The sequence below is a fragment of the Ornithorhynchus anatinus genome, chromosome 13 (assembly GCF_004115215.2).
Source record: "Ornithorhynchus anatinus isolate Pmale09 chromosome 13, mOrnAna1.pri.v4, whole genome shotgun sequence".
Classification (NCBI taxonomy): domain Eukaryota; kingdom Metazoa; phylum Chordata; class Mammalia; order Monotremata; family Ornithorhynchidae; genus Ornithorhynchus; species Ornithorhynchus anatinus.
In genome coordinates this window covers 17,639,155-17,665,983 of record NC_041740.1, presented here as the reverse complement: position 1 = coordinate 17,665,983, position 26,829 = coordinate 17,639,155, and the positions used below count along the sequence as shown (strand labels likewise).

The 26,829-nt window shown below is 44.8% G+C and overlaps 1 protein-coding gene across 13 annotated transcripts in view; it reads left to right on the top strand.

Annotated features, from left to right (window-relative positions):
- The first annotated feature begins 376 nt into the window (after window positions 1–376).
- The window catches only part of KIAA1217 (KIAA1217 ortholog), a 280,750-nt gene continuing 254,297 nt past the window's right edge, over window positions 377–26,829 (top strand). For 4 of the 13 annotated variants that reach the window (XM_039913915.1, XM_039913913.1, XM_039913912.1 and 1 more), the window contains exon 1: window positions 679–867. Coding sequence is in view for 1 of the 13 variants with exons in the window: in XM_039913918.1 (XP_039769852.1) it covers window positions 636–867 (232 nt within the window). In the remaining 12 variants the exon portion in view is untranslated. Of the gene's footprint in view, window positions 868–26,829 lie in introns of all 13 variants that reach the window. The other 9 variants (XM_029077812.2, XM_029077805.2, XM_039913918.1 and 6 more) reach the window with 8 other exon arrangements.

Sequence of the window (26,829 nt, the reverse complement as noted above, 5' to 3'; positions counted from 1 at the left end):
CAGCCACCGATATATCCATACCCAGACCGGGGAGTTCCGTGAACAGGGACAGAAGACCGTGCCAAACAGACAGGGGATGGAATGTCTCGTAACCTGTTCGCTTCCCCTGTGTGACTCTCTGCTTGCTGGAGGAAACGGCAGGAGAGATGTCTGGGTCTGTAGGCGGCACACGGAGATCCGGCTCTTGGAATAGCAGAACGAGGAAACGAGCCTGAACCGACCTCAGAAACAGAGTGTGGGGACGGATTCCGTTCAGACGAGACCCACGTCTCTGGCTCGTTTGCTTCGGCTCTACCTGAGTGGGAGGGAGGCCGGGGTCTAGTCAGCCCCTGCCAGGAGCAGACATTGATTTCTTTTTCACAGTCCCTACCAGAGCATCTGTTCTCCGCTCTTAATTCGAGACTTCCCCGTTGCAGGGCTGGAATCTGCCCGAGCCCAACGCACGTTTGCACGCCACAGGTCCTCGAGCTGCCTTGTGCGACCGTCTCGTTGCTCTGGTTTAAAACAGATTGAGCCGACGACACCACTGCGTTTTCCCTCCAGGGGCAGGGCACACCGGGACTGGTGGAAAAGTCAAACTGGAGGGATCGGTGGAATCTGCTGCCCTCTCAGATACCTGCTCTTGAATATTCACAATGTCCAAACCCTCTCGCCCGGCTAAACCTTCCTCGGCGGGGGCGGCGTCGAAGCCGCCTGCGCCTCGGAAGGAAGACTCCCACGGCAAAACGAGGAAATTCAGTTTGGCCGAGAAGATTTTGCGGAGCGGAAGCGAAGGGAAGCTGCTCAGACAACAGCAGCAGCAGCAGCAGCAGCAGCAGGTGCAAGCAGCTGAAACTCCTCTTCAGCAGAGGCTGTCCCTGCCTAAAGGTAACACTTTTTGACAATTGCCAGAGGAAAGGGCTGTTAAACTGAAACAAACCTACAAAGTATTGCTTCCAGAATAGCGATCTGGAATTTCGTGACCCGAACTCTGGCAAATGTAAATTTTTTCAGGAGGTTTGATGGTTTTAAGCCCACTGTTGTAACCGAGGTGGGGTGCCTCCCGTTTCACTCTATTAATCAAGAAATAGAAAAAGAAAGTAGGGGAAACCAGCTGATCACATTTCCTATCGGTGTGACAGATTCGGTCAGTGTTAATAGCTGCTTGTTGAATTGTTTTGTGGGGGATTTTCAGGTGTGGTTGAGGGGGGAAACCCTGTTGACAAAAGCCTTTGCAAGGGGAAAAATCTAAAAACACTTCTAGCTGATAACTGAGCCTCCTTTTAATTATTTCTCAGCCTTTTCTTCAAGTGAATTACTTCCTGAAGTGATTGTCTAAGTGTGGTAAAATATTCATGCCGGCAATGTACAACAGCCCGGGGAAAGGGTAATGAGTCTAATCAGGTTTCTTTAAGACTGGTTTACTTGTCAAAACCAGTTGTTTCTGAGAGCCAAGTGTGGAAAATTTAGAGGCTAAGGCAATAAATGGCAGTCTGGCAAAAGGATCTATAAAGTAGTGCTTTTGTAATCAAGGCACTCACGGAGAGCAAAAAGGGAGAAAGGTGGTAGCTAGTCAAGTAATATTTTGCACCGGTCTGTTAGAAGATGCTTGTATGTGTAAGCAATGATAATGGGACATGTTTACAGCTCAGTTTTCAATACATTAACTTTGATAACTCTGCTGTAAACACACATTTGCCTTCGATGAGAAGATTCATGCTATGTGCCTCTAAAATACACAAAATGCTGTTCTAATTTCCCATTTGCTGTTGCCAGTGGTCGATATTTTAGAGGCGAAAATGCTGATTACTTCTCAGTGCTCTTTCCTGTAGCAGTGCAGAGCCGAAAAGGCAGCCCAAATGTTATTATGATGGGGTAGGCATCTAGATTTTTTTGATATCATGTCAGGCTTCAAAGGTGAAAACTGTCTTTGAGAAAAGTTTGACAGGTTTTCTTTTGTGGGGGCCTGGGGGGCGGTGTGTGTTGTGGGGGGGGGTTCTTCTGTTGGACTTGGGCCACATTATCTCATCCAGAGCAATGGATAATGTGTCTTTCTGTATAGAAGGAGCTGGAATTGAAATACTATGTAAAAACCAGACAAGAGTGCAAAGAGAATTGAGCTTTGGAAAAACCAAAAATGGATTGATGTAAGTTCTAGTTCAAGCTGTGTTTTGTGCCGCCTGGAAACAGTACTCTTCTTTGATGTTCTGACGTGTGGAAAGGACCGAAACCTTAAAAACCAAAAAAAAAAAGACCCCATCTATCAAAGTAGGTACTACAGTAATTCCAACAGGTATATTTAACATTTTTTCCAATTGTACCTTTGCAATATGGGATGAAATAATGGTTTCCATATTTCCTTACAAAATTAAATTTTAATTTGCCTTATTCATGTAGTAGATGTTCTCCCCCCCACCCCCTCACTCCCTTCCTCCCCCTGGAGGTTTAAGGGGTAGGGCAATACTGCAAATGGGGACATAAAGAATGAAAGCTTTTAAAAACTAGAGCCCCCTTCATTTGACTGGGGTCTTGCCTTATGCATTATCCAGACATTTATAAGGAATTTTAAAGTAGAACATTTTATTTTTGGCAGCGTATATGATGCTTTCTGCACTAGTTTTACTTGGTTCATTTAAAGTATTGTAGGACTGTCATCATCAACTATATATATATATATATATATATATATATATATATACATATATATATATCTCACATTTAACAATGGGACCCTGGAACATAGTAAGCCCTTAACAAATAGAACAATTTTTATTAGTACTATTACTATCACTATTGTTGTTATTTTAGACAAGGTGTTAAGACCATCTCTTAACATCGGAAGGCCATCTCTATGGTTCAAGAGTGCTGAGGAATTCCTGAATGAAACCCTCTCGTCTGACTTTAACATTACAGTTTGGTGTAAAATTCAGAACTTGAATCAATCTCTATTATCAGTCTGTCATTTTGACACAGTAATTGAATCCTAGTCTTTTGTTCAGTTTGATTCGACAGTAATTAAGTTAGGTCGTGTACACATGTTTTATTTTAGTCAAGATATTGAACCCAAGCTAAATTATTACCTATCCTGTAAGGATGTATAATAAGGCTGGACATGAATTTGTTTTGGACACCTATTTTTCCATAATCATCTCACAACATCCTGTTACCCCATTCTCAGGTAAGGCCCAGCGATGTAAAGTGACTTTCCTGTGTTCACTCAGCAGGCCGGCAGCATATTTAGGAGGCTCTCTGATGGCGCTGGTAACATCAGACATTGAGGCACACACGATGTCCCATTACACTGGATGCACAGCATGACACGATGATGTCACATGCATCATTTTGAGGAAGAACGCTCAATTCACCTGAATCTAGAGATGCCTGATGCCTCCATCTGGCCCCCAGAACCCTCCAAAGTTCATTAGAACCAGTGACATTTCTGGGCCCCAGGACTCAGCTACTGAAGTTGTGGCAGAGGAAGACATATGAACAATAAATTATCAGCATACAGGTGTCCTCTCGGGACATCATTGTGGCTTTCCGCTACACCCTAAGCTTGCTGTGGGCAGAGAATGGGTCAGTTTATTGTTGCATTGTACTCAAATGTGTCTGTTTATTGTTGTATTGTACTCTCCGACATGCTTATTACAGTGCTCTGCACACCGTAAGAACTCAAGAAATGTGGATAAATGAATGGATAGTAAGCCCACTGTGGGCAGGGAACTTATCTAGCAACTCTGTTATATTGCCCTCTCCCAAGTGCTCTAGTACAGTTCTCTGCACTCAGTAAAGCCCTCAATAAATATCATTGATTGATTGAGTTGCCTTGTGCAGTATTGATTCCAAACTGGTGACAGGACCAGCTGAAAGCTGGACTATCTAGTAAGCAAACCAGATGGTCACTGTAACCAATCAATCACTTGTTGGCAGAGGTAGGACTAGAAGTCAAGTCTCCTGTGTTCCCAACCCATGCTTTTTCCATCCTGCCTCCCGCAAGCTGGGCTCTTATTTTTTACTCTACGAAGTTAGGTATCAGACCACATTGTCCTCTATGTATGTGCTAAATTCAGTACCAGCAATTGTAGCTTCAGTATTAACACAGTGGCTCCAGCTGCCCAAAATAAGTGTTTTATTCAGGAAAAGCTAATAGTAAGTATTGCTCTGAGCAGGCAAGACACATGCTTTGAAGCCAAGGACCTCTTGTTCCACCTCGTAACCCCATCCAAACCCTTTCATCTCAATAGTCAACCACTCAATCCTATTTATAGAACATCTACTATGGATAGAGAACTGTACTAAGGTCTTAGGGGAGTACAATAGAATTAGGAGATGTGATTCCTGCCCTCAAGAAGCTTACAGTCTAGCAAGGGAGGTGACTGTAGATTGAAAGAAGGAAAAAGGAAGATGCACATGAGTGAGTTCTTAAGTAATGGAGTATGTAAGGTAGGATGCTAGGGGAATTCAGGTTTTATCCCTGTTCTGCATTCCCCACGTTTTGGCTTCCTCTCTCACTCGCTTCTGTTGCTTCAGGTAGGGCCATTAATCTTGCTAACCAAAGTTGTCCAACAGTAGGAAAATAATAATAATCTCCAATTTGGTGGGGGTAGCTTAGTAAGTCAGTTCATTTTCGCCTCATACTTTAACGAAGTGCCAAGGAAATAAAAAAAAAAAAAAACAAAACACTGCTCTTTGCTGTTTGATCACTTCACTGTGTTGGTGGATGTGCATGTTTAAAGGATTTTTTCCACAAGGATCTTTAACTGTCCAAGCAGAGCTATAACCAGCATTCCTTTCCTCAGATCCACCTTCTTTGGCTCTGCGTTTTCCTAGCTAAGATTACAAGGACTAGGTGTGACGGCTTTTTGTTGCACTGTTAATTTTCCAGTGAGATTACATCCTCATCTGTGCCTCCTGATTGGTCCAGGAGTCTGCCTGATTGACAGCTGCTGCCTGAGGTTGCCGTCACCTCTAGGTCCTTGTACCCCTGCCTACTTGAGGGGCTCAATCATTTATTTCCAGCCAAGGCAATAGAAGTCGTGAAGCAGTCAAGATAATTCATTTCTTAAATCGCTCCTTTTGCATTCACTCATGTCTGCTACTTCTTCCTCACTTAGGCTCACTTTAAAAATCCTGGGGCAGTGTTTTAGTAAAAGGTGATGTTGGCCCACAGGGCCTGTTATATCAGTGCCTTGGACACTTACCAGAATTTGTACCCAGTTAGGTTCTGACAGACAGTCATGAGTGGTGTGACTTAGAGATTTGGAAACGATATAATTCAGGTTCTGTCAAGGGGATGACTCCTCTGAGTAAGTAATCAGACAGTGAATATTTTCGTAAAATGATTCCATTGTTTTGGATTTTGGGGGGCTTTTTGTCTCATGGCTATAAATTTGTCTATTTGCTTTTCTATCTATCATCTGACTATTTTCAGTGTTACGTAGTGCCAGCCTCTAAAACTCCTGGCACGATATTGGCTTGTCCCACTTTGAACAAGGTGGGCTCAGGGTCTGGGAATTTGGAAACCTAGACAGAGGGAAAGTTTTTCTTTTGTGAATTTACTGGACAAAGTTAATGATTATATTTGAGTTAATGATCATACGCTCATAATTCATGTTACGACAGCTGCCCAAATGGGTTTCCCCATCTCTCCGTGACTAGGGAAAACTCCGAGAGACAGTTAATAGTTTTATTTTCCCATTTTTTAAAGCATACCAAAAGAATTTCTATTATGTCCCAAAGATAAATGTAATCCTAGCCTGAATTAGGAAAGAATTTTTTCATATACACAAGAAACAGCTGCTGAATGATAGGTCTGTCAGGAATTGTTGCTTAACAAACACATTTCCTGACAGTGTGTACTTAGAAATACAGCACACATGTCGAAGATTAAAGGAACACTGTGTGTGTGTGTGTGTGTGTGTGTGTGTGTGTGTGTGTTTGGGGTTGGGGAGGGAATGGAGAGGAGATGCAATTTTATATCCAGCGGTAATATTTCTCAGTATGTGTTTTTATCCATGACCATGCGTAGGGAATAGGTAAGGTATTAGTATTAGTAGAATGTGTGTTTTTGAAAACTTACCCCTGGACTGCAGTGGGTGTATTTTAAGAACCAGAGAGAAGACTAGGGAATTCCCAGGCAAATATATTCAGTGTGCTGTTTACTCTGATGACATAACCCATTGTTCAACTGCGTCCAAGGCTGACTTTCCCTCTAGTCACTCTGAAAGACCCCAGGGTATTCCCCAGTGGTGGAGGTTTCCAGTGAACCACTTTGAGCAAAGTGGGCTCAGTCTGGGAATTTGAAAACTTAGGCAGAAGGAAAGTTTTTCCTTTGTGAGGTCCCTCCAGACTGTAAGCTTCTTGTAGTCTGTAAACTCATTTTGGGCAGGGGAAGCAGTGTGGCCTAGTGGACAGAGCATGCACTTGGGAGTCAAAAGGTGATGGGTTCTAATCACAACTCCACCACTTGTCTGCTCTGTGGCCTTGGACAAGTCACTTCACTTCTCTGTGGCTCAGTTCCCTCACTGGTAAAATGGGAATTAAGACTGTGAGCCCCATTCGGGACACGGACTGTGTCCAACCTGATTTGCTTATATCCACCCAGTGCTTACTACAGTACCTGGCACATAGTAAGTGCTTAACAAGTACTATTATTATTATTATTACTACGCTTTGCACATAATAAGCACCCTTGATTGATAACCTTAGAAAGGCCCTGCTCCCTATTCTGGTTAGAAGGGTCCCTCAGAGATGGAGAGGGTTAGGTTGAAGGAGAAAAGAGGAAGGGGACATAAAAAAATTTTAAAGTGATTCTTCCACGGCTCGTTATTTTTACAGTTTTCTATCTCAAACCCAGAATACCCAAGCAAGAAGTTCCTCATCAGCGTTATTTTTGATGAATGTTGCTGACAAATATAGCAGACGTAATTTATTTTATTTCAGGTTAAAACCCATAATGAAAGGACATGTGGGTAGAAAGAAGTGATTTATCAATCACTGGTATTTATTGAGCATTTACCGTAAGCAGAGCACTTTTTACTAGGCACTTGGAAGAGTACATTACAAGAGTTGGTAGACAGGAGAGAAGCAGGGTGGTTTAGTGGATAGAACAGAAGCCAGGGAGTCAGAACGACCTGGGTTCTCTTCCCAGCTCCACGTCTTGTCTGCTGTGTGAACTTGGACAAGTCACTGTACTTCAGTGCCTTAGTTACCTCAGCTATAAAATGGGGAATAAGAATGTGAGCCCTATGTGGGTCGTGGACTGTATCCAAGCTGGTTAATGTGAATCTACCCCAGTGCTTACTTAATAATTAGGTGCCTGGAACATAGTAAGTGATTAATAAATACTGTTAAAGAAGCTTGCAATCTAGAGGGATGTTTCTGATTGAGTGTCCTCGAGGAGTTTTAAGTCCTTATGCTTGCTTGGAAAGAGAAATGTAGCTGTCAGTGTATGTAAGTTATCTGAATAACTGAGTGCTAAACATTTACTTGGAGTGCTGATTCTGTGGCCTTTCCATTGTTGAGTCTGAGTTGACTCCGGACTCCAGACAGAAGCTTCAGAACTTGGAGCAGGAGATGACTCTCTTGACCTACCCCCCAAAATAATCCAGGTGGGAGGCGTTCTGGCAGGTGATCCATCAGTTCCCTCTCTCTGCAGCAAAGCTTGATTTGGGGTGAACTGTGGGATGAAAGCACCCATCCCCCCAACTCTGAATTCTTTGCTGTTGGTGACATTCTGACATTGTAGTATGTTTCCTAGGACATCACAGTGTCATGATGTCTGCTGCTCCTGGGTCTTTGGAAAATTTTGTGGTCTCCTCCTTGGTCATGGGCCTTGTCTTCCATCGCGAGGGGAGTGGAGTTGTTGATTCGCTACTTCCTAAAGCCAGGAATTTTCTCCCGAGTGAGATCGAACAAATCTAGTGGGAAATTGGTTAAAAAAATAAAATAAAAAAAATTCAGCTTTTTTGATGGCTGCAGTCTGAGTGCTTTTGACCAAGCAATTGCTCTCACACTCTGTGAGTGGTTTAGTTGTGTTGCTTAATATGATGGTGCCTCAGGTTTGAACTTTGTTTCTACTCCAAGCCAGGACCAAGAAAGGATGTCCTCTGGCTTCCACTCTTGGTATTGTTCAGTGGAACACCTGCTTTTTAACTCCTAGAGCAGTTGTTGGTAAGGTAGCTGGTTCTTGGCAGGAACACAAGGTCCCAAGTCCAGCCTCGATACACTGGAGAGGAGGGAAACCTTTCCCCTTGTGCCTTCTCACTGTACGTCGATCTCGTCGCCAACCTCTCACCCATATCCTACCTCTGGCCTGGAACGTCGTCCCTCCTCAGGAAGCATCGTGGCTCAGTGGAAAGAGCCTGGGCTTCGGAGTCAGAGGTCATGGGCTCGACTTCCGGCTCTGCCGCTTGCTAGCTGTGTGACTTTGGGCAAGTCACTTAACTTCTCTGTGCCTCAGATACCTCATTGTAAAATGGGGATTAAAACTGTGAGCCCCATGTGGGACAATCTGATCACCCTGTATCCCCCCAGCGCTTAGAACAGTGCTTTGCACGTAGTAAGCGCTTAAGAAATACAGACATGGGGGACCTTGGGTTAGCATAATAGCAAATAACCGACTCGGAAATTTTCTGTGAGACATTTTGCAGTAGCAGTCCCTGAAAACTCCAAGCCAGCATCCCAAAACTTGATCTCTAGGTCTTTCCCAAAAATGTTAATATCTTCCATTATGATGAGATAATAATGTTTGTGACAAGGGCTGTTGCCCCGAGCTGCTCCGCAGAATATTTATTGACTCAGATAATGTTTTGAAGGCAGTAAACCTAGGCTTCTCCAACTGTTTATTGAAAGATCCGTCTTGGCTCATAAATCACAGTGACGCTATCGGAATGAGAGCTAGCAGACTTCAGATGATGAGCCTGAAAATGTTTGTATACTTTCTTCTGGAACATAGAACAGACAACACCCACCTATCTGTCCATAGGATGGCTTTGGGGGTGGCATCGCTGGGAATTCTAACTCCTGTTTTCCCAGTTATCCTCTTTGCAGTTGCGCCTGTGAGAAAGCTCAAAACTCCAAAGAAAAAGATAATAATAATAATTGCAATATCTATTAAGTGCTTACTATGTGCCATGCACTATATTAAGTACTGGGGTAGATACAAGATATTCAGGTCGGACAGTCCCTGAACCACACAGGCTTCACAATCTAAGTAGGAGGGGGGGAAAGGTGAGAAACCAGTGTGGCCTATTAGAAAGAGCATGGATCTGTAAGTCAGAGAACCCATGTTCTGGGTCCACTTTTTTTTTTTTTTTAAGATGGTATTTGTTAAGGACTTACTATGTACCACACACTGTTCTAACTGCTGGGGTAGATACAAGCTCATCAGGTTGGATACAGTCCATGACTCACATGAAACTCAGTCTTATGCCCCATTTTACAGGTGAAGTTACTGAGGTATAGAGAAGTTGTGACGACTATAGTTGTGACTATAGGTCATGTAGCAGACAAGTGGTGGAGTTGGAATTAGAACCCAGGTTCTTCTGGTTCCCAGGTCTGTGCTCTATCCGCTAGACAACACTGATTCCCTTGTCTTCCCTTACATCACTTGTCTGATTTGTGACCTTGGACAAGTCACTTCACTTCCTCTGTGCCTCAGTTACCTCATCGGTAAAAAGGGGATTAAGACTGTGAACGCTACTTGGGATAGGGTTGTGTCTGTCCAACCCGATGAGCTTGTATCTACCCCAGCACTTAGTAGCGTGCCTGGCACATAGTTAGTGCTTAACGAGTACCATTAAAAAGGTAGCATTGAATCCTCATTTTCCAGATGAAGAAATTAAGGCACAAATAGTTAAGTGACTTGCCCAAGGTCACACAGCCAGCCAAATGGCAGAGCTGCGATTAGAGGTCCTCTGAACAACAGGCCCATGCTTTTTCCTCTAGGCCACACTGCTTCTCACCTGGATTGTTCATTACAGAGTCGGGGGGGGGGGGAGGTCAACACAATTTCTAATTAACCAGGGTCATTTCCAGGTGGCTGAATCCAGGATCTCCTGCAGGAAATATGTTTATAGTATCAAGAGACATAATGAATGTGCCAGATGGAATACAAAGAGGGTGACCCTGTCATTGGCATGGCCCCAGCCAAACCCAGCCCCCTGCAACTCTAAACACATTGTGTTCCTTCCTTTAGGGACTCTCCTTTCCCAGGGTGTGGGTTTTGGGGGCTTGCCATTGAGTAGCATGGAACGGAGGACCGGATTTTCGAACCTGAGTTCCTATGGGAATCGAGACCAGGCATACCTGCAATTGAAGGGAGGATGGCAAGAAGTCAGTCAGGTTCCTGACTTCCATTCCCACCAGCAAAAGCTTGTCTAGAGACAGGGACTTCACCTGCACTCCGTGAGACCCCGTGGAGTTGACTCACACAGAGAACATTCAGTTAACGATTGCAGGGGTTGGTTCTTCCATACATTTACGTGTAAGTCAGGTGGCTTTCATGTAAACATCTCCGCTTTCCATGGATTGCACTGTCGGTTTTATCAACACAGCTTTTTGAGTTCAGAGGCATTCACGGGGAATTCCCCAAAGAGCAGCCATTTATGCAAACCAGAGGATCTTGGGCCAGTATTCCCCTTCACATGTGGGTGAGACTGCCAAGACGGCTTTTGGGGAGCAACGGCAAGGGTCCAACAAATCCAAGTATGGATAGCCCCGTCCTCGCGGAATTGCTTCCCTCTCAGCCTAAAGCATTCTGTACCAAGTCCTCATCTCCCTTCTCCCAGCTTTTCGGTCTCCCCTTCTCCCTTGTACTGTGTTGCCTGGACCAGCTTCGTAAAACTCATTCACCCCAGCCTCAACGCTTCGTTCCTCTCAAGCCAACCTACTCGCTGGGACTCCTCCCTGATGTCATGGTCACTCCATCTTCATCATCCCTCCTTTCCTACTCATGTGCATCTCTAGGATTTTGCTGTTGATCTTATTGTCTGTCCCTTCCGCTAGATTGTAAACTCTTGGAGGACAACACCTGGGTTTTCTACTTATAGTCTATGTTATCAACTACCAAACACAACAGGCATTCAAATAGTGATGTTGTTATCTGGGCATTTGATATTCACCCCACCCTCATCCCCAAAGCACTTACGTACATATCTATAAATTTTATATTCTACATTATTTACATTAATGCCTGTGTCCTCCTCTTGATTGTAAGCTCACTGTGGGCCAGGAATGTGTCTACCACCTCTGTTATATTGTACTCTCCCAAGTGTTTGGAACAGTGCTCTGCACAAAAGCATGCTACTACTGATGATTGCTCAATACAGTGCTCTGCACACAAGGACTCAATAAATACCATTTGAGTGATACGGGGAGTGAAACAGGAATGGAATTTGCAGGGCCTAGAGGAATTATCTGCAATTTTTGCCCCTCATACAACATTTCACTTCACAGAGTCATAATTGTGGTAATTAAATTATATATGTGCCAAGCACTGTGTTAAGCGCTGGCATAAATACAAGATAATCAGTCCTTGTCCCAAGTCTGAGGGGTTCACTGCCTGAGGGGCTGGGAAAGGTGACATTCAGAGAGAAAGAAATACGCTATTAGGAAATTTGTTGTTGCTGCTTCTGCCCTCTCACTGTGGATTAATCAGAACTGCACCCAATTCGTTACCTCAACTCCTCCCTCACCATCCTTTATCACATCAATCAGAGTGCAGGGCAGAAAACTTGTGTTTTTTCTCCCCCCACCAACAAGGCTAAGATGTGGCTGCCATTAGCACTTAATGCTGTTCTAATGCTGCCATTAGCTTAATAACCAGTGTGTCCCTTCAATTCAGGATGAATCATTCCTGAAGACAACACACATTGGTGTTCTGGTTGAGGAGTGGAAGAATAAAGGCCCTCTCCCAAGCACATAGTATAGATGTGGTAACTGAGGCACAGATTAGTGAAGTGACTTGCCCAAGGTTACACAGCAGAGAAGTGGTTGTACCAGGATAAGAACCCATGTGCTTCTGGCTCCCAGGCCCATGCTCTGTCCCCTAGGACACTGTATACTAACCTCTTTTGAAAGTACAATACAGTAGAGTTGGTAGGTAACTGTGGAAATTCAGTTGAAAACACGAATTCCACCACAGCAAGAGATAAAGGCATAGACTGTGCACTGTAAGCGCTCAGTAAATATTATTGATTGATTGTTGTTGCGATAAGGATCGTATCAATGCCAGTGTGCTCACTAGGTCCGGGATACAATAGAGTTGGTAGGTAACTGTGGAAATACAGTTGAAAGCAAGAATTCCACCACAGCAAGAGATAATGGCATAGACTCTGCACAGTAAGCGCTCAGTAAATATGATTGATTGAATGTCGTTGTGATAAGGATCGTGTCAATTCCAGTATGCTCGCTAGGTCCAGGATCTGGTAGAAAAAAAAATCGGATGACAAAGACTCTGGGCTACAGTGAGGCGAGAAAGACAAGAAAAATAAAATCTCCCTAACTTGATGGCATCTTTTATAGAATAATAAAACACACGGCAAAAAGGTACCCAGGAGATGTAATCTATCGGAATTACCATGAGGTGTTTACTGCGGCGTCACAAAAATTTTACTTGAGAAGTCCATTCTAATAGCCTGGCCCTGGAGTAGATTGCCTGGCTGAAGCTGGGAGACCAATAAATAGAGAAGCGGAGTGGTTTAGTGGATAGAGCATGGGCCTGGATTCTAATTCCGGCTCCACCCCTTGTCTGCTGTGTGACCTTGCAGTTTGGGTAAGCCCTTAATTTCTCTGTGCCCTAGTTCTCTCATCTGTAAAGCAGTGATTAAGACTGTGAGCCTCATGTGGGACAAAGACTGTGTCCAACCTGATTACCTTGTATCCAACCCAACACTTTCACAGTGCCCGGCACATAATAAACGTTTAACAAATACTATTGAGAAAAAATAAGGTTCAGTGATATCTGCCAAAGGGCCCTGTCAGTGGCGGCCGTAGAGAAGGTTCTGTATTTGCTGAGTGTGTGGGGTTTGTGGGGTCTGGCTTTCTTTGATACCTTCGTTAATGATCTGGTGATGGAGCAATGTGGGGTAATTAAATCTGTGGTTGGCAGGAAATGGGGACGTATACCATAGGCCCCAGAGGACCGAGAAATCATTTAATGTCAGGGCTGAAGTGAAAAAGGCTGACTCGTCTAGTGTCTCCTCTGGTGGTTTTATCTGGGTAAAAGTGGCTCTTAGCTTCTCAGTCCAGTCGTAGATCTCTGCTCTGTTTTCTATGTTACTCTCCCAAGCATTTAGTACAATGCTGTGCACACCGTAAGAGCTCAATACATACCATCGATTGATTCTGGGATCCATCCTCTCCTCGACTCCCAGTAATCCCAAGAGCTTGTTTTCAACGGGTCAGTGACTCTAGGAGCCTGGAGGGGCAGGGAAGAGGTGTCTCTTCCTCCCTCCCAAGCCTTGGAATTTCAGAAGAGGGCTGCCATGTTGGGGGAGAGCCAGGGGAAGAGGGAGTAGCTGTGGACAGAAGGTTGGAGAAGGGAAGACTGAGAGGGCAAGAGACCATTGCCTGGGAGGAAAGTAGATCATGTGGAGAAGGGAGAGATTGTTGCAGAAAGCTGTAGTCTGGAGGCTGTGTGGGGAAATGGGCTGGCGCCGTCTGAGACTGGATGGGGAAGAGTCAGCCTCTGACGGGGAAGGGAGGATTGAAGGGGCCCAGCGAGTTTTTTTTTTTAATGGTATGTAAGTGCTTGCTATGTGCCAGGCACTGTGCTAAGCTCTGGGGCAGATACAAGATAATCAGGTTAGACACAGTCCATGTCTCACATGGGGCTCACGGGCTTAAACCCCATTTTACGGATGAGAAGCAAAGTGACTTGCCTAAGGTCACACAGCAGATAAGAGGCAAAGCCAGGGTTAGATTCCAGCTCCTTACTGACTCCCTGGCTTGTTCACTATTCATTAGACCACAATGGAGGGAGTCTAGAGGAGGGGCTGAGGGGTTGGTTTGAGGCCTCTTGGGGAGGGTGTTGGAGGTGAAATATAAATCAGGCTCTGCCCCGAGGGAAGGTGGACACAGGGAGGAAGAAGGAAACAGTGGTTGCTTAAAAGGAAATGTGAAAAATGAAGTTTGGAAGAGTTGACCTTATTTTCATGAAACGGGGCAAAGTTACAAGTCTTATTAATCTTCCCATGCTGAAGAAACAAACCAAATCCTCCCTTAAGACAAAAGAGCAGAGTGAGGCAGCTTCTCCAGTTGGAGCCAAAGAGAAGCCTTGAGTAAGCTCATTGTGGGCAGGGAATGTGTCTGTTGATTGTTGTATTGTACTGTCCCAAGCGCTTAGTACAGTGTTGTGCACATGAGAAGTGCTCAATACATAGATTAAATGAATGATTGAAGTGTCCCCTGATCAGGGCGTAAGAACCAAGGCCTCTGAACTTATGGGTAGCAGAGTTTCAGGTGGGGCATGGTGCAGAACTCCAAGGGGAGAAAAATTAAAACCAGAGGGATATTGCATTTAAAATTTCTTCCTGGGTGAAATGGAGGGAAAATCATGATCCCAAAATAGGATCTTCCAGTTGTCAGAATCTTTTTCAAGAACAACAGTGACTTTCGGGAACTTGGGAAGATGGGAGAAGTGTATGGGTGGGAAAAGTTTGGAGTCTATAACTGATGAAAAACTTCTGTTTGCTCTTCCCAAATCTGACCCTGATTTCCTTCTCTGGCTCCTTCTCCTCACTTTGATTTTCATCACTTGAAACATGGAGATGAGTCCTTAGTGATCAGGTGTGCCGCGAGGATTAAATTTATAGTAGATGGAATGCCTTTGAAAAGGCAAAATGCCATATAATCTAATATCAGTGATACCGGTCATGTGTCTGCATTAAAAATATGAATCCAAAGAATTATAAAGGTAAAAAACTTGCATTTGAGCAACAACTGTGCTGGCTTGACTTGACACTTTCCTTAGTTTATATTGAATTGGAAATAATGCTAAACCACTGAAATCTATTTTCATGGTTCTTAAACCTTCTCAAGTATTACTCGATTTTTCCATTCATCACTTTTCATTTTGTTTTCCCATAATTCTGAGGCTTCGTATTGGGTGAAAAATCTTACATCTGGCATTGTGTTAATTTTTTTATGGATTGCTGATAGGTGTCAGGGGTGAAAGTGTTTTGTAGTGGTTTATAACAGTAATTATCCTTGATGGGAGCTATTTGGTGCAAAAGATGTTTCACACAAGTTATAAGGACATAAAGTTTATTATCACTTTGCCAGAGAGAACCAAAATTCAGAGCAAAAGAACAGGCTGTCAAATTTATCTTTCTGAGGTTGGACTGAATAGCCAAACTGATTCATAAAATCAGAAGCAGGTAAATAGTCTGGATGCGGTTGGAAATAGCTAATCCTCAAACAGCTGGAGCGAGTGCAGTAAAGAGCTTCGAAGAGACTGACGGGGCACTGGTGTAACTTAATAAAGCAATATTTTCTCCTGAAATCCATGGTTATATTTGGAGTGTCATTTTAGCTAGGCATTTTTTCCTGAGGGGGGGAAAAGTGCTTCTTCAGCTTTAAGGAATTAGATCCCATTGAGCTGGAAATGACTAGTATCTAAAATAGCTTAAATTGCTTTTTGATTTGTGAAATGTAAAAGTCATAATAGTGGATAAAAGAAACGTTAGCCTTGATGGCAGTACTGTTTTGTTTTTTTTTTCCTCTTCCCCCTTTGCTGATGGCCTGATGGAAATTTACTAGGAGAGGATAAAGATATGATGATGCATTCTTGGGGAAAGAATTGTAGGTGAAAGGCTTTAAGTTTTTGTATCTTCTCTGTTAGGGAATGGCTGCCTGCTCCCCGTGAGGTTATGATTTATGTGGAGTGCCTTGTAAGGGTTCAGAAAAGGGGGTCTCTTCATCTTGATGGGTTTCAGGGAGGTAGGGGAGACAGAGCCCCAGAAGAAGGCGCACTGCAGCATAAAGCATTGGGCTTCTTTGGCCTAGACAACAGACAGCTCTCATGGCCATTTGAAGTTTTCAGAAAAGAGAGGCCCAGAACGTGAAAGAATGACAAATGTGGGATGGCAGAGGCAGAGTTAATCCAGACCAAAGGAGAGATTGGGTAGAGGTTTCTAGAAGCAGGACAGATGAGTGCTTATGAAATTGAGATCTATATCTAGTTGGCCTTAATGCTCACCAGGGATGTTGAAATCAACCGGCGGTATTGACAAAGCGCTTACAGCATGTAGAGCATTGTACTAATCGCTTGGGAGAGTACAATACAACCTCGTTAGTAGATATGTTCCCTGCCCACGATGAGCTTAGAGTCTAGAGATGCCTGCTCAAGTCGGTAGTGTTTGGGGAGGTGTGACTACATGGAAGGTTGGATAGCATCATGTCTCTCGAGACCTTAAACCTGTTCTTCACTGATTGCCCCGTTGACAATACTATCCCTTAGCTGATGGTGGAGTCTCCGGTTTGAGTGAGGCGGATTAGCCTCGGTTCTGAGACTTTAAGGCTGAGAATGAAGAAAATGATGATGTTGGAGTGTACTCTCCCAAGTGCTTAGTACAGTGCTCTCGGCACACAGTAAGCGTTCAGTAAGTACCATTGATGATTTTTTATACAGCATCACTCTCACTCTCTCATCCTGGCCAGTGTGTTCCCTCCAGGGTCCCGAGAGCAACGAGTGAATAGGTGGGCAGGGGCGCGGCACCCGATCAGACCCTTTTATTTCAAAGCAAATGCAGGTGGACCGATGCTGGGTTGGAGCACTGTGACCCAGAAGGCTGCTGGGTGGTTGGTGTGGCCTTTTCGCCCCCGTTGACCAGCTAGTTTTCAGGATTCCTAATAATAATAATGTTGGTATTTGTTAAGCGGTTACTGTGTGCAGAGCACTGTTCTAAGCGCTGGGAGACACACAGGGGAATCAGGTTGTCCCACGTGGGGCTCACAGTCTTAATCCCTATTTTACAGATGAGGTAACTGAGGCACAGAGAAGTTAAGTGACTGCCCATAGTCACACAGCTGACGATTGGCAGAGCTGGGATTCGAACTCATGACCTCTGACTCCAAAGCCAATGCTCTTTCCACTGAGCCACGCTGCTTCTCATAATAATAATAGTACTTGTTAAGCGCTTACTATGTGCCAAGCTCTGCCGTAAGCACTGGAGTAGATTCAAGTTAATCAAGTTGGAAACAGTCCCTGCCTCACATGGGACTCAGAATCTTAATCCCCATTTTACAGATGAGGTAACTGAGGCCCAGAAAAGTAAAGTGATTTGCCCAAGGTCACACAGCAGATATGTAGCGGAGTCAGGATTAGAACCCAGGTCCTTCTGACTTCCAGGCCCGGGCTCTATCCGCAAAACCATGCTGCTTCTCACGTGGTGAACAGGTCCACCTTGTGGTGAACAGGTCATTTGCCTGTCAGAAACCATCCTCGCTAATCGGCATAGCCCCGTCAGGCGAACTGAGACTAGGACCCAGGTGTCCGGATTCCTAGAGCGGTGCTCCTTTGCAGTAGAGCATACAGCAGTAGAACTCCCGTCTGATAGTCTCCTCAAGTACGGTCCTCGTTCTTTGGTTTTCTCCATTTAGAATGAAGAAAAATCAGAGATGGCACTTAAGAAAATACAAAGCTAGGAAATAATGCAAGTAGCAGTACTGGTGATGAATGATCTGGATATGCTGATAACTGTTTTATGTGTTAAGCGCTTATGGTATGCCATGCATTGTGCTCAGGGCTGCGGTAGATACAGTCTGTTTGGCCAGTCCCTGTCTCACACAGGGTTCACCTTCTAAGACAGGGGGAGAACAAGAATTTTATCCCTATTTTGTAGATGAGGCCCAGAAAAGTGAAGTGACTTGTCCAAGGTCACGCAGCAGGCAAGTGCTCTGCACACAGTAAGTGCTCAGTAAATACGATTGAATGAATGAAAGTGGTAAAACCAGGTCCTCTGACTCCCAGGCCCTTGCTCTTTCCACTGGGCTGTGGAGATTAAACAGAGCAATGTCCAGTGTTGAAAGGTGAGAACCTCTAACTGCCTCCGCTGTCATTTCAGCAGCAAAGCTTCAGAGCCTTATGGGTCCAGGGTGGACCGCCTATGGCAGCACCGCAGCCGGGAGGCCGGCAACTGCTGCTGCTGCTACTGCAGCCACAGCCCGGCTCCCGGGGAGAGGGCCTGTGCTGATGGTGAACGCTAGGCAGATGCCCCGTCGTTGCAGCCGTGTGAATAGCAGATGTGAGGGCCAGGGTTGAGCGGAAGTAGTGCCCGTGTCCAGACTGGGGGGCATTGCTGTGGATTGCTGGCAGGTGGCAGTATTTGAGAGAGACTCTCTACAGCCTGGGAGGAGAAGAAGCCTTTAACAGCAGCCACCTTGACGCCGAGATCGCCGGAAGCCGGAGGGCGTTGTCCCCAGAGCATGGGGAGGACAGGGACGGAGGTTCTAACCCCGGCTCTGCCACTTAACTGTTGTGTAACCTTGGGCAACTCACCAGCTTCTCAGTGCCTCAGTTCCCTCATCTTCAAAATGGGGGTTTAACCCCTGTTCTCCCTCCTGCTTAGCCTGTGAGCCCTATGTGGGACCTGATGATCTCATAGATACTCCAGCGCTTGTACAGTGCTTGGCATATAGTAAGCGCTTAATACTATTATTGTCAGCAGTATTATTATTACTATCATTATTGTTCCTAGTTGATTTGAGGAGAGGGTACACCACCAGTACCTCACCCATCCCAGCCTCCCTGACCCTCCCTCTCCTGTCCACTTCCCCCCGCCGCCAGCTTGCTAATGCCTGCTTCCTCCAAAAGATAGTCCTTCTCTGAGCTGGGCGTCTGCTGTTTCCAGCTCCTGGGTCTGCTCTGTGGCACCTACCTGCCTGCTGTCATCAACACCCAGACCAGCCCCCACAGGGTTCCCCCAGAAGGGGGCCGGAAAGAAGAAGCAGATTTTTGTTAGCCCCTCTGACTGATTGCCGTCATGCCCGAAGCTCATATTCTAGGTCTGCGTGGACAGGCAGAGCGGGGTTGTGGGCAGCAGTGCAAATAACCTGGGCTGGGCTCTGCCCTTCCCTGCCCTAGCTGGGCTCTAGCTGCGGAAAGCTGCTAGGTAGTATTAGGATATTTGTAGCTATTTTGTGTTCCCCCTTGGTTGTCTCTCTATATAAACCATCTCTGTCCAAGTCTCGGCAGTATACCTGCACTGTATATTTTATAAGGATTTTGACAGTCGGGCCTTAATAATAGATCTGGAAGCCAGAATGCTTTATAGTTTAGGTGGTTTTATTGAAACTGGGGAGCGCAGGCTAGTCTGTATTCACGATTTCACCTTTTATTAATTTCCTTTCCCTTCTCTTATTCCTGACTTTGGCTGCTGCATATATGCTTTTAGGTATCTCTCTCTCACCTTTCTCTTCTTGCGATTCTTCCCTTTATTCCTCCCTTTACCCGCTATACTGTCGGGTCTTCCCGTCTCTTGTCCTTTTCTTTCTCTCCTCGTCTCTGTCCCACTAGGGGTGACCCTTGCTCCTGGGTGCCTTGCGAAGGCCAGTGCAGACCTTGATTCACCCTGCAAGCCAGCTACCATCTTTTATTCAGGGCCCCGGGATGATAGAAGACTTGACTTACTGGTCTACTTGGGTCAAGACTTTGATTTGCAAGGATTATTTTGATGGAAAATTCCTCTCAGGGCCTGAATCTGAGACTCAAGTTGCTTTCAGATGGTTCAACCCCTTAAGGAAGTTTTATTTACCTATCTATCTATATCTCTATCTCTGTATTATTCATGCTGTTTCTTAAGGGCTTACTATGTGCCCCTCACCGTTCTAAGCACTGGGGAAGATACAAGCTAATTAAGTCGACACAGTCCGTATCCCATATGGGACTCACAGTCTTAATCCCCATGTTAGTCCGCAGTGATTGCAGTTTTCTGAGGAGAAGAAAGAATTTGGCAATTTTGTGGCTCAGCTCCAATTGCCGATCCTGACAAGCCAATCCTTTGCCCCTTTGAATTTGGACCTCTGTGGGGACTCCTCAGAAGGAAATGTTCCATGAATTTTCCTTTAACACAGGAATTTCAAAGGCCTGCTTAACTTCCCTGCACACCGCTTCACAGTACTGTAAAATAGCAGCAAACCATGTACTAGTAATGTCACTAAGGATATAATGGGCTGACTTTGGATGACTTTACTGCTAGGTGGGATTGATCCTTTGGTATATATCTTTTTTTCTTTTTCTCCAAACAGTGCTGTAGAAGAAGATACTTGAGGTGAAGCTTGTGCCCACAGAGAAACGTGACATGACACTATCTTAGAGGTTTACTCTGACAAGTATCTGAAGCACCAGTCGAAATGCAGCTTAGAAAGCTTTACTTTCTTGCACTAATTTTAAATTCAAGATTATTCTCCAAACAAAAATAGAAGTGAGGATATTTGTTTCACTTCTTACTTTTGCCCCACTCCAAGATGTCCATCCTGGAATAAATGTTTGATTTACTTAGTGAAGCCCCAGCGAGTGGGTAAGTATCGTCAGTCAGTTATAAATAACGGTAAGAATATTTGCCTGTCTACAAAATCTGTTAAGAAAGTGACTATCTAAAGAGTGTTCTATGCTTCTCAGAAGGCAAGCAGGAATATTTATAGCAGTGTTTGCTTGTCTAAATGGTTTCATTCACATTGCTTTCCAACAAGTAAGTTTAGCTCACAGTTTTAAGTGTGGATACTCTTATTTTGAACTGGGTGGTGAATGAGGGAGAGGTGTGAATTCTATCTTAAAAGGAAGCACCATTCCCTTGGGTGGTTATTTTTTCTTTTATGGTATTTGTTGAGTGCTTACTAAGCTCCAGACACTGAGGTAAGCGCTGGGGTACTTACAGCCTTATCAGTAGGAGGACACAGTCCATGTCCCACAGTCTTAATCACAATTTTACAGATCAGGTAACTGAGGGACAGAGAAGTAAAGTGCCTTGCCCAAGGTCACACAACAGACAGGTGGTGGAGCTGTGATTTTCTAGGCCGTCTGGGTTAGTGAGGCGCTTCCTGACAAGCCAGTCCCTCTGATTCAGTCACAGATTTTTTCCAGGAACAGGTGAAGCTGGAAATTAAGCCATTTCTAAAACCCACATCCTCCTGAATGAGTTTTGGAATGGTTGAAGAGGTGCTCCAGTTGGGGGGGCGGGGCAAGGGTTTCTGTGGTCCTACAGAGGAGCAGAGAATGATCACTCCTCTTTCTGGCACCCCTCTTTCCTTAGAGCTTGATCTTCCCAGTTATTGCCCCGTAGCTGTGGAGTAACGGCCTGTCCAGGACAATTGAGTGGGTAGCCATTTTGGGATGACCTCTGGCCCCATAGAGTTGGACCCAGGAGTGACTATAGAGGCACAGTGTGAGTGCATGGTATAATCGATCAATCAGTCATATTTATTGAGCACTTACTGTGTGCAGAGTGCTGTTCTAAGTGCTTGAAAGTGTACAATATAACAAATTTGGTAGACACGTTCCCAGTCCACAAGGAGATTAGAGTCTAGAGGGCTTAATGTATAATTGTCCACCAGGGCTCCGACTCTTAGGTAGTAGCCCCTGTCTTAGGTAGTAACTATGTCTGTCGGGGTGGGTAGCTGGTTCCGAAGAGTGGGAGCAACCCAGAGAAGTTAAGTGATTTACCCAAGGTCAAGCAGCAAGCTAGCAGCAGAGCCAAGGAATTGACTCAGCAGCTCTCTGGGTGTCAAGTAATCCATCGTATTTATTGAGTGCTTACTGTATGCAGAGTGTTCTACTAAGTTCTTGGAAGAGTACAGCATACAAGAAGCAACGTGGCTCAGTGGAAAGAACCCGGGCTTGGGAGTCAGAGGTCATGGGTTCGAATCTCGGCTCTGCCACTTGTTAACTATGTGACTCTGGGCAAGTCACTTCACTTCTCTGTGCCTCAGTTACCTCATCTGTAAAATGGGTATTAAGTGTGAGCCTCACGTGGAACAACCTTATTACCCTGTATCTACTCCAGTGCTTAGAACAGTGTTCTGCACATAGTAAGCACTTAACAAATACCAACATTATTATTATTATTACAGTGTAACAGAGTTAGTGTCTGGGCTCATGCCCCCTGCAGCTCTGCACAGTGTAGCCTAGTAGAAAGAGCACAGGACTGGGAGTCAGAAGACTTGGATTCTAATCTTGGCTCTACAACGTACTTGCCGTTTGACCATGGGCAAGTCACTTAACCTATCTGGGCCTTGGTGTCCTCATCTGTAAAATGGGAATAAAATACCTGTTCTCCCTTCCTCTTAGCCCTTGAGTCCCATATGGGACTGTCTGATCTGATTTTCTTGTGCCTAACCCGATGCTTATTACAGTGCTTGGCACAGAGTAACTATTTAACAAAAACTGTGGTTATTATTGTTACTAATTCCATCATTACAATTATTTGTTGTTTGTTTACTCTAACAGTACAGTGCTCTGCACACAGTAAGCGATTAATAAATAAGATTGATTGACCCTGATCTGAATGACACTGGTAAAAAAAGGAAGTCTAGTAGAAAGAGTACAGCTCAGGAAGTCACCAGACTTGGGTCCTAGACCCAGCTCCACCATCAGCATGCTGTGTGACCTTGCAAAATTAACTCAATCTTCCTGGACATCAGGTTTTTCCTCCGCTAAAAACGGACAGATTAAGGCTTCCTCTTCTGAATTCACAGAGATGTTGTCAGGATCAAAAGAGATAACTGATGTGAAAGCATTTTGGGAAAAATAAAAGTCCTCTACAAATTTGAATGCTATTTAGGTTGTTATCCATCTTCTTGATCAAAGTTGTGGCCTCTTTTCCTCCATTCCCACCTGACATTGGTCCCCCGAAGAGGTCTCTGAGAAGCACTTTTGATCTTAGTTCCCCCACTTGCCTGCTCTGTGACTTTGGGCAAATCACTTAATGAGGATTAAGACTCTAAGCCCTGTGCGAGACAGGGACGGTGTCCAACCCGGTTATCCTGTTTGTGCCCCAGTGTCTGGCACATAGTAAAGCACTTAAATACCATAAAAAAAAAGGAACACCCAGGACTTTTCCCATATATAACTAATGATGTTCAGGTGAGGAGTGCTGTCTGGGAAGTCACCTATTATTTTCACTTGGGATAGGGTACTATTTCAATTTTTTTTTTCTAAGGTACTTAAAATTTAAGCATTGGGTTTTCCAGCAACCAGGCCCAGATGATTTGCAGTGTCTTGCTGAGCATGATGGGAGACCAATGACTGAGCCCTGCTTAAGACTGCAGGAGCAACAAATCTGACATTTGGGAGCTACGGGGAAGTGGGAGGGGCCAAATGGGGAACCTGAGAAATGGAGCAAGATCAAATTCTAGTGTTCCTCAGGGTGGTTGTCCAACTGAAGGATTTGGGCTGTTCCCCTCTGTGGGGCTTTGACAGTGTGTGTAACCTTTTGTCTTGCCCAGGAGTCAACAAAGCTTGATGCTGGGACGGTCATAGAGGTAGCAAAGGACGTTTACCTCGAATGGCTAGTTATGCACTTCCAAACCAAAGAAAGCTATTTTTTAAATGGTATTAAACACTTACTATGCACCGGGCACTGTTTTAAGTGCTGAGTTAAACAGAAGCCAATCAGGTCAGATATTCTCTGTCCCACATGAGGCTCACAGTCTTAATCCCCATTTTACAGATGAGGTAACTGAAGCACGGAGAAGTGAAGTGACTTGCTCAAGGTCACACAGCAGGCAAGTGGAAGAGCCAGAATTAGAACCCAGGTTCTATTCTCTGCTTTTCCCTACACTGTAAGACGGTTCAGCAATATGCAGATGTGGGCCTCTAAATCTCTAGCTGTTTTTCAGGTTCAAAGATAATGCTGTTGGTGTTGAGGTTTTATCAGCGTGTGTGAGTGGGGCTGATGAGACTGATGCCAGCATGACGATCCCTTCTGTGTCCTGGAGATGTCCTCCTCAGCCCCGGTGCTGCTTCTGTTTCTTCTTTTCGATGACATGGTCTTCCTGAAATCTCTGCTCCAATCACCCTATGCCTAATCGCTGCACTCCAGGCTGATCTGGCTCCCACCCTGCCCACGTCGCCTGTGACTTTGCTTCATTGTATCATTAATAATAATAATAGCAATAACTGTGGTCTTTGTTAAGCCCTTACTCTGGGCCAAGCACTATGCTAAGTGCTGGAGTGGGTAGAAAAAGCATTGTGGCTTCATGGATGGAGCATGGGCCTGGGAGTCAGAAGAACTGGGTTCTATACCTTACTCTGCCACTTATCTGCTGTGTGACTTTGGGTAAGTCATGTAACTTCTCTGTGCCTCAGTTACCTCATCTGTAAAAAGTAGGGATTAAGAGTGTGACCCAGTGTGGGACAGAACGGTGGCCAACCTGATTAACTTGTATCTACCCCAGCACTTAAAACAGTGCTTGGCACATATATTAAGCAATTAACAAATACCATAATTATCGTTATTACAAGATAATCTGTCAGACGTGGTCTATGTCCCACATTTGGGTTTACAGTTTCGGAAGGGAGACGTATTAAAACTCCATTTTGTAGATGAGGAAACCGAGGCACAGAGAGGTTAGGTGACTTGCCCAAGGTCACCCGGCAGGCAAGTAGCAGAGTCAGGATTTGAAGCAGTCAGTGAGGGAGGAGACTGAACTTTAAAGTTCCTCAAAGTCCTCATAGGTTAGTAACTGAAGAAGAATGTTGGCACAGGGAAAAGACGCCTAAGGTTAAAAACCTGGGGGAATTCCCAGCTGAAATGTTGATTTGCAGTATTAGAGTCTCTTTGGTCTAGAGATATTTCCCAAAGGATTTCACTGAAATACTTCATCTAATGCAAATGACATGAAGAAGAATTGGAGTACATTTATTGTAGAGTTTCCCATTCATTTTAGAACAGCCCAGATTTGAGACACGAGGGAGGAAATGAGAAGGCTTCACACTCTGCCTGCCCTGTGGAAGAGCTATGGGGGAGGGGAATGAGTCGTGGGGAGGCTGAAGAGCTGTTACCCGTTAGCCTTCCTGGCCATCTAATAATAACAATAGTCATTATTATGATGGTGCTTGTTAAGCACTTGCTGCCTTGCATCAAGCACCTTTCTTTGCACTGAGGTAAATATAAGTAAATGAGGTCAGACGCAGTCCTTGTCTCACATGAGGCGTGTGGTCTAGGTAGGAAAGAGATCAGGTATTGACTCTCCATTTTATAGATGAGGAAGCTGAGACCTAGAAAAGTGAAGTGGGTCCCCCAAATTCACCCAGGAGACAAGTGCTAGAAATGGGATTAGAACCCAAGTGCTCTGAATCCCAGGCCCTTGGTCTTTCCATTGGGCCACGCCGCTCCTCACTGATCCCCAAGCCCACAACCGACACCGATTTGCATGGTGTGAGCTCGAGAGTTAGGAATGTGACCTATGGCCAAGGGAACACAACAGGAGCAGAACTTGTCAGCCATGTTTCCAGCCTGGTCAAGGGACCAGTGTCTCCTTGTCAGTGGTCTAGACCAAGCCCTAGTTCCCAGCATGACTAGGGCCTCATCCTTATCAACTCTCCAACCTCTTTCATCTTCTGGAGGTCACAGGCGTGAGGAAGAGGGAGCCACACATTCTTGTGGTGTTTTCCTTATCTGGTCTGTCCTCTGTTATTTCCTACCTTGGCCAGGCTGTAAGCACCTTATGGGCAGGGAATATTGTATTATGTTCTCCTAAGTGCTTGGTACAGTGCTTTGCCCACAGTAAGTGTTCAATAAATACCATTGATTGATTGATCGCCTCCAGAAATCCCCTTAGGTTCCGAGTGGCTCCTTTTCTATGGCTCATGTTCATCTAATATGGTGCTTTTAGTGAAATATATGTAATTTGTGGTGGTGTCAAGTCTGAAGCCTACAGAAAACAATATGTGATGGTAAGATAGAATGTGAAATATAAAAGCAGGGCTGCTATAAATTGTAGGAATCAAAATTTAAGATGAAAGGTGCCTTTTATCGTTTCCACCGAGCTTATTGCCATTTGGAGAGGTTTCGTTCAGGAAACCGCTTTGGAAGCAACAAGTCAGTTATGAGGCAATGTTGTACTAAAACCAAGGGATTCATCTAAACAACAAGCAACACTGTTTTGGCACCCAGTGAATCCCCATGGGATTACTTTAGTTTAAATAGCAAACACCAGCAATTGCCAAAACAAGTCCATCTGTGTGTCTGCTGAATCCCATTCAGAGTTTGGAATCGGGGAGGTCAGTGGTGAACTGCGTGGAAATGCCTTCAAATGCTGTGATCATTTCAGACTTCTCGAATGAGCCGGGCTGTTAGGGTCCTTAATAATGATTCTGCTATTACTATGTGCCAAACCCTGTACTGAGCACTGGGCAAGATACACGTTGGATGCAATCCCTATCCCACATGGGGCTACAGTCTAAGCGGGAGGGTGAACTGGTATTTCATCCCCGTTATACAGATGAGGGAACTGAGGCACAGAGAAGTTAAGTAACTTGCCCGGGGTCACTCATCAGGCAAGTGGCAGAGCTGGGATTAGATTCCAGGCCTCCTGGCTCCCAAACCTGGGCTCTTTCCACGAGGCCTCATTTTTTCTCTGCACTTGTCAATATCCTTTTTCAAATTAGCTGATCTTCTAGTTCATAAGTATGGCTAAATGGAAAGAGCAAAGGACTAGAATTCGGAGGACCTGGGTTCTAGTCCCAACTCTACTACCTACCTACAGTGTGACCTTAAATAAGTTATTTAACTTCCCTTTAACTCAGCTTCCTTCTCTGTAAGCTGGGGATAAAATGCCTGTTCTTTCCTCGTAGATGGCGAGCCCCATGTTGGGCAGCTACTGTGCCCGTCTACTGTTTGTTTGTTT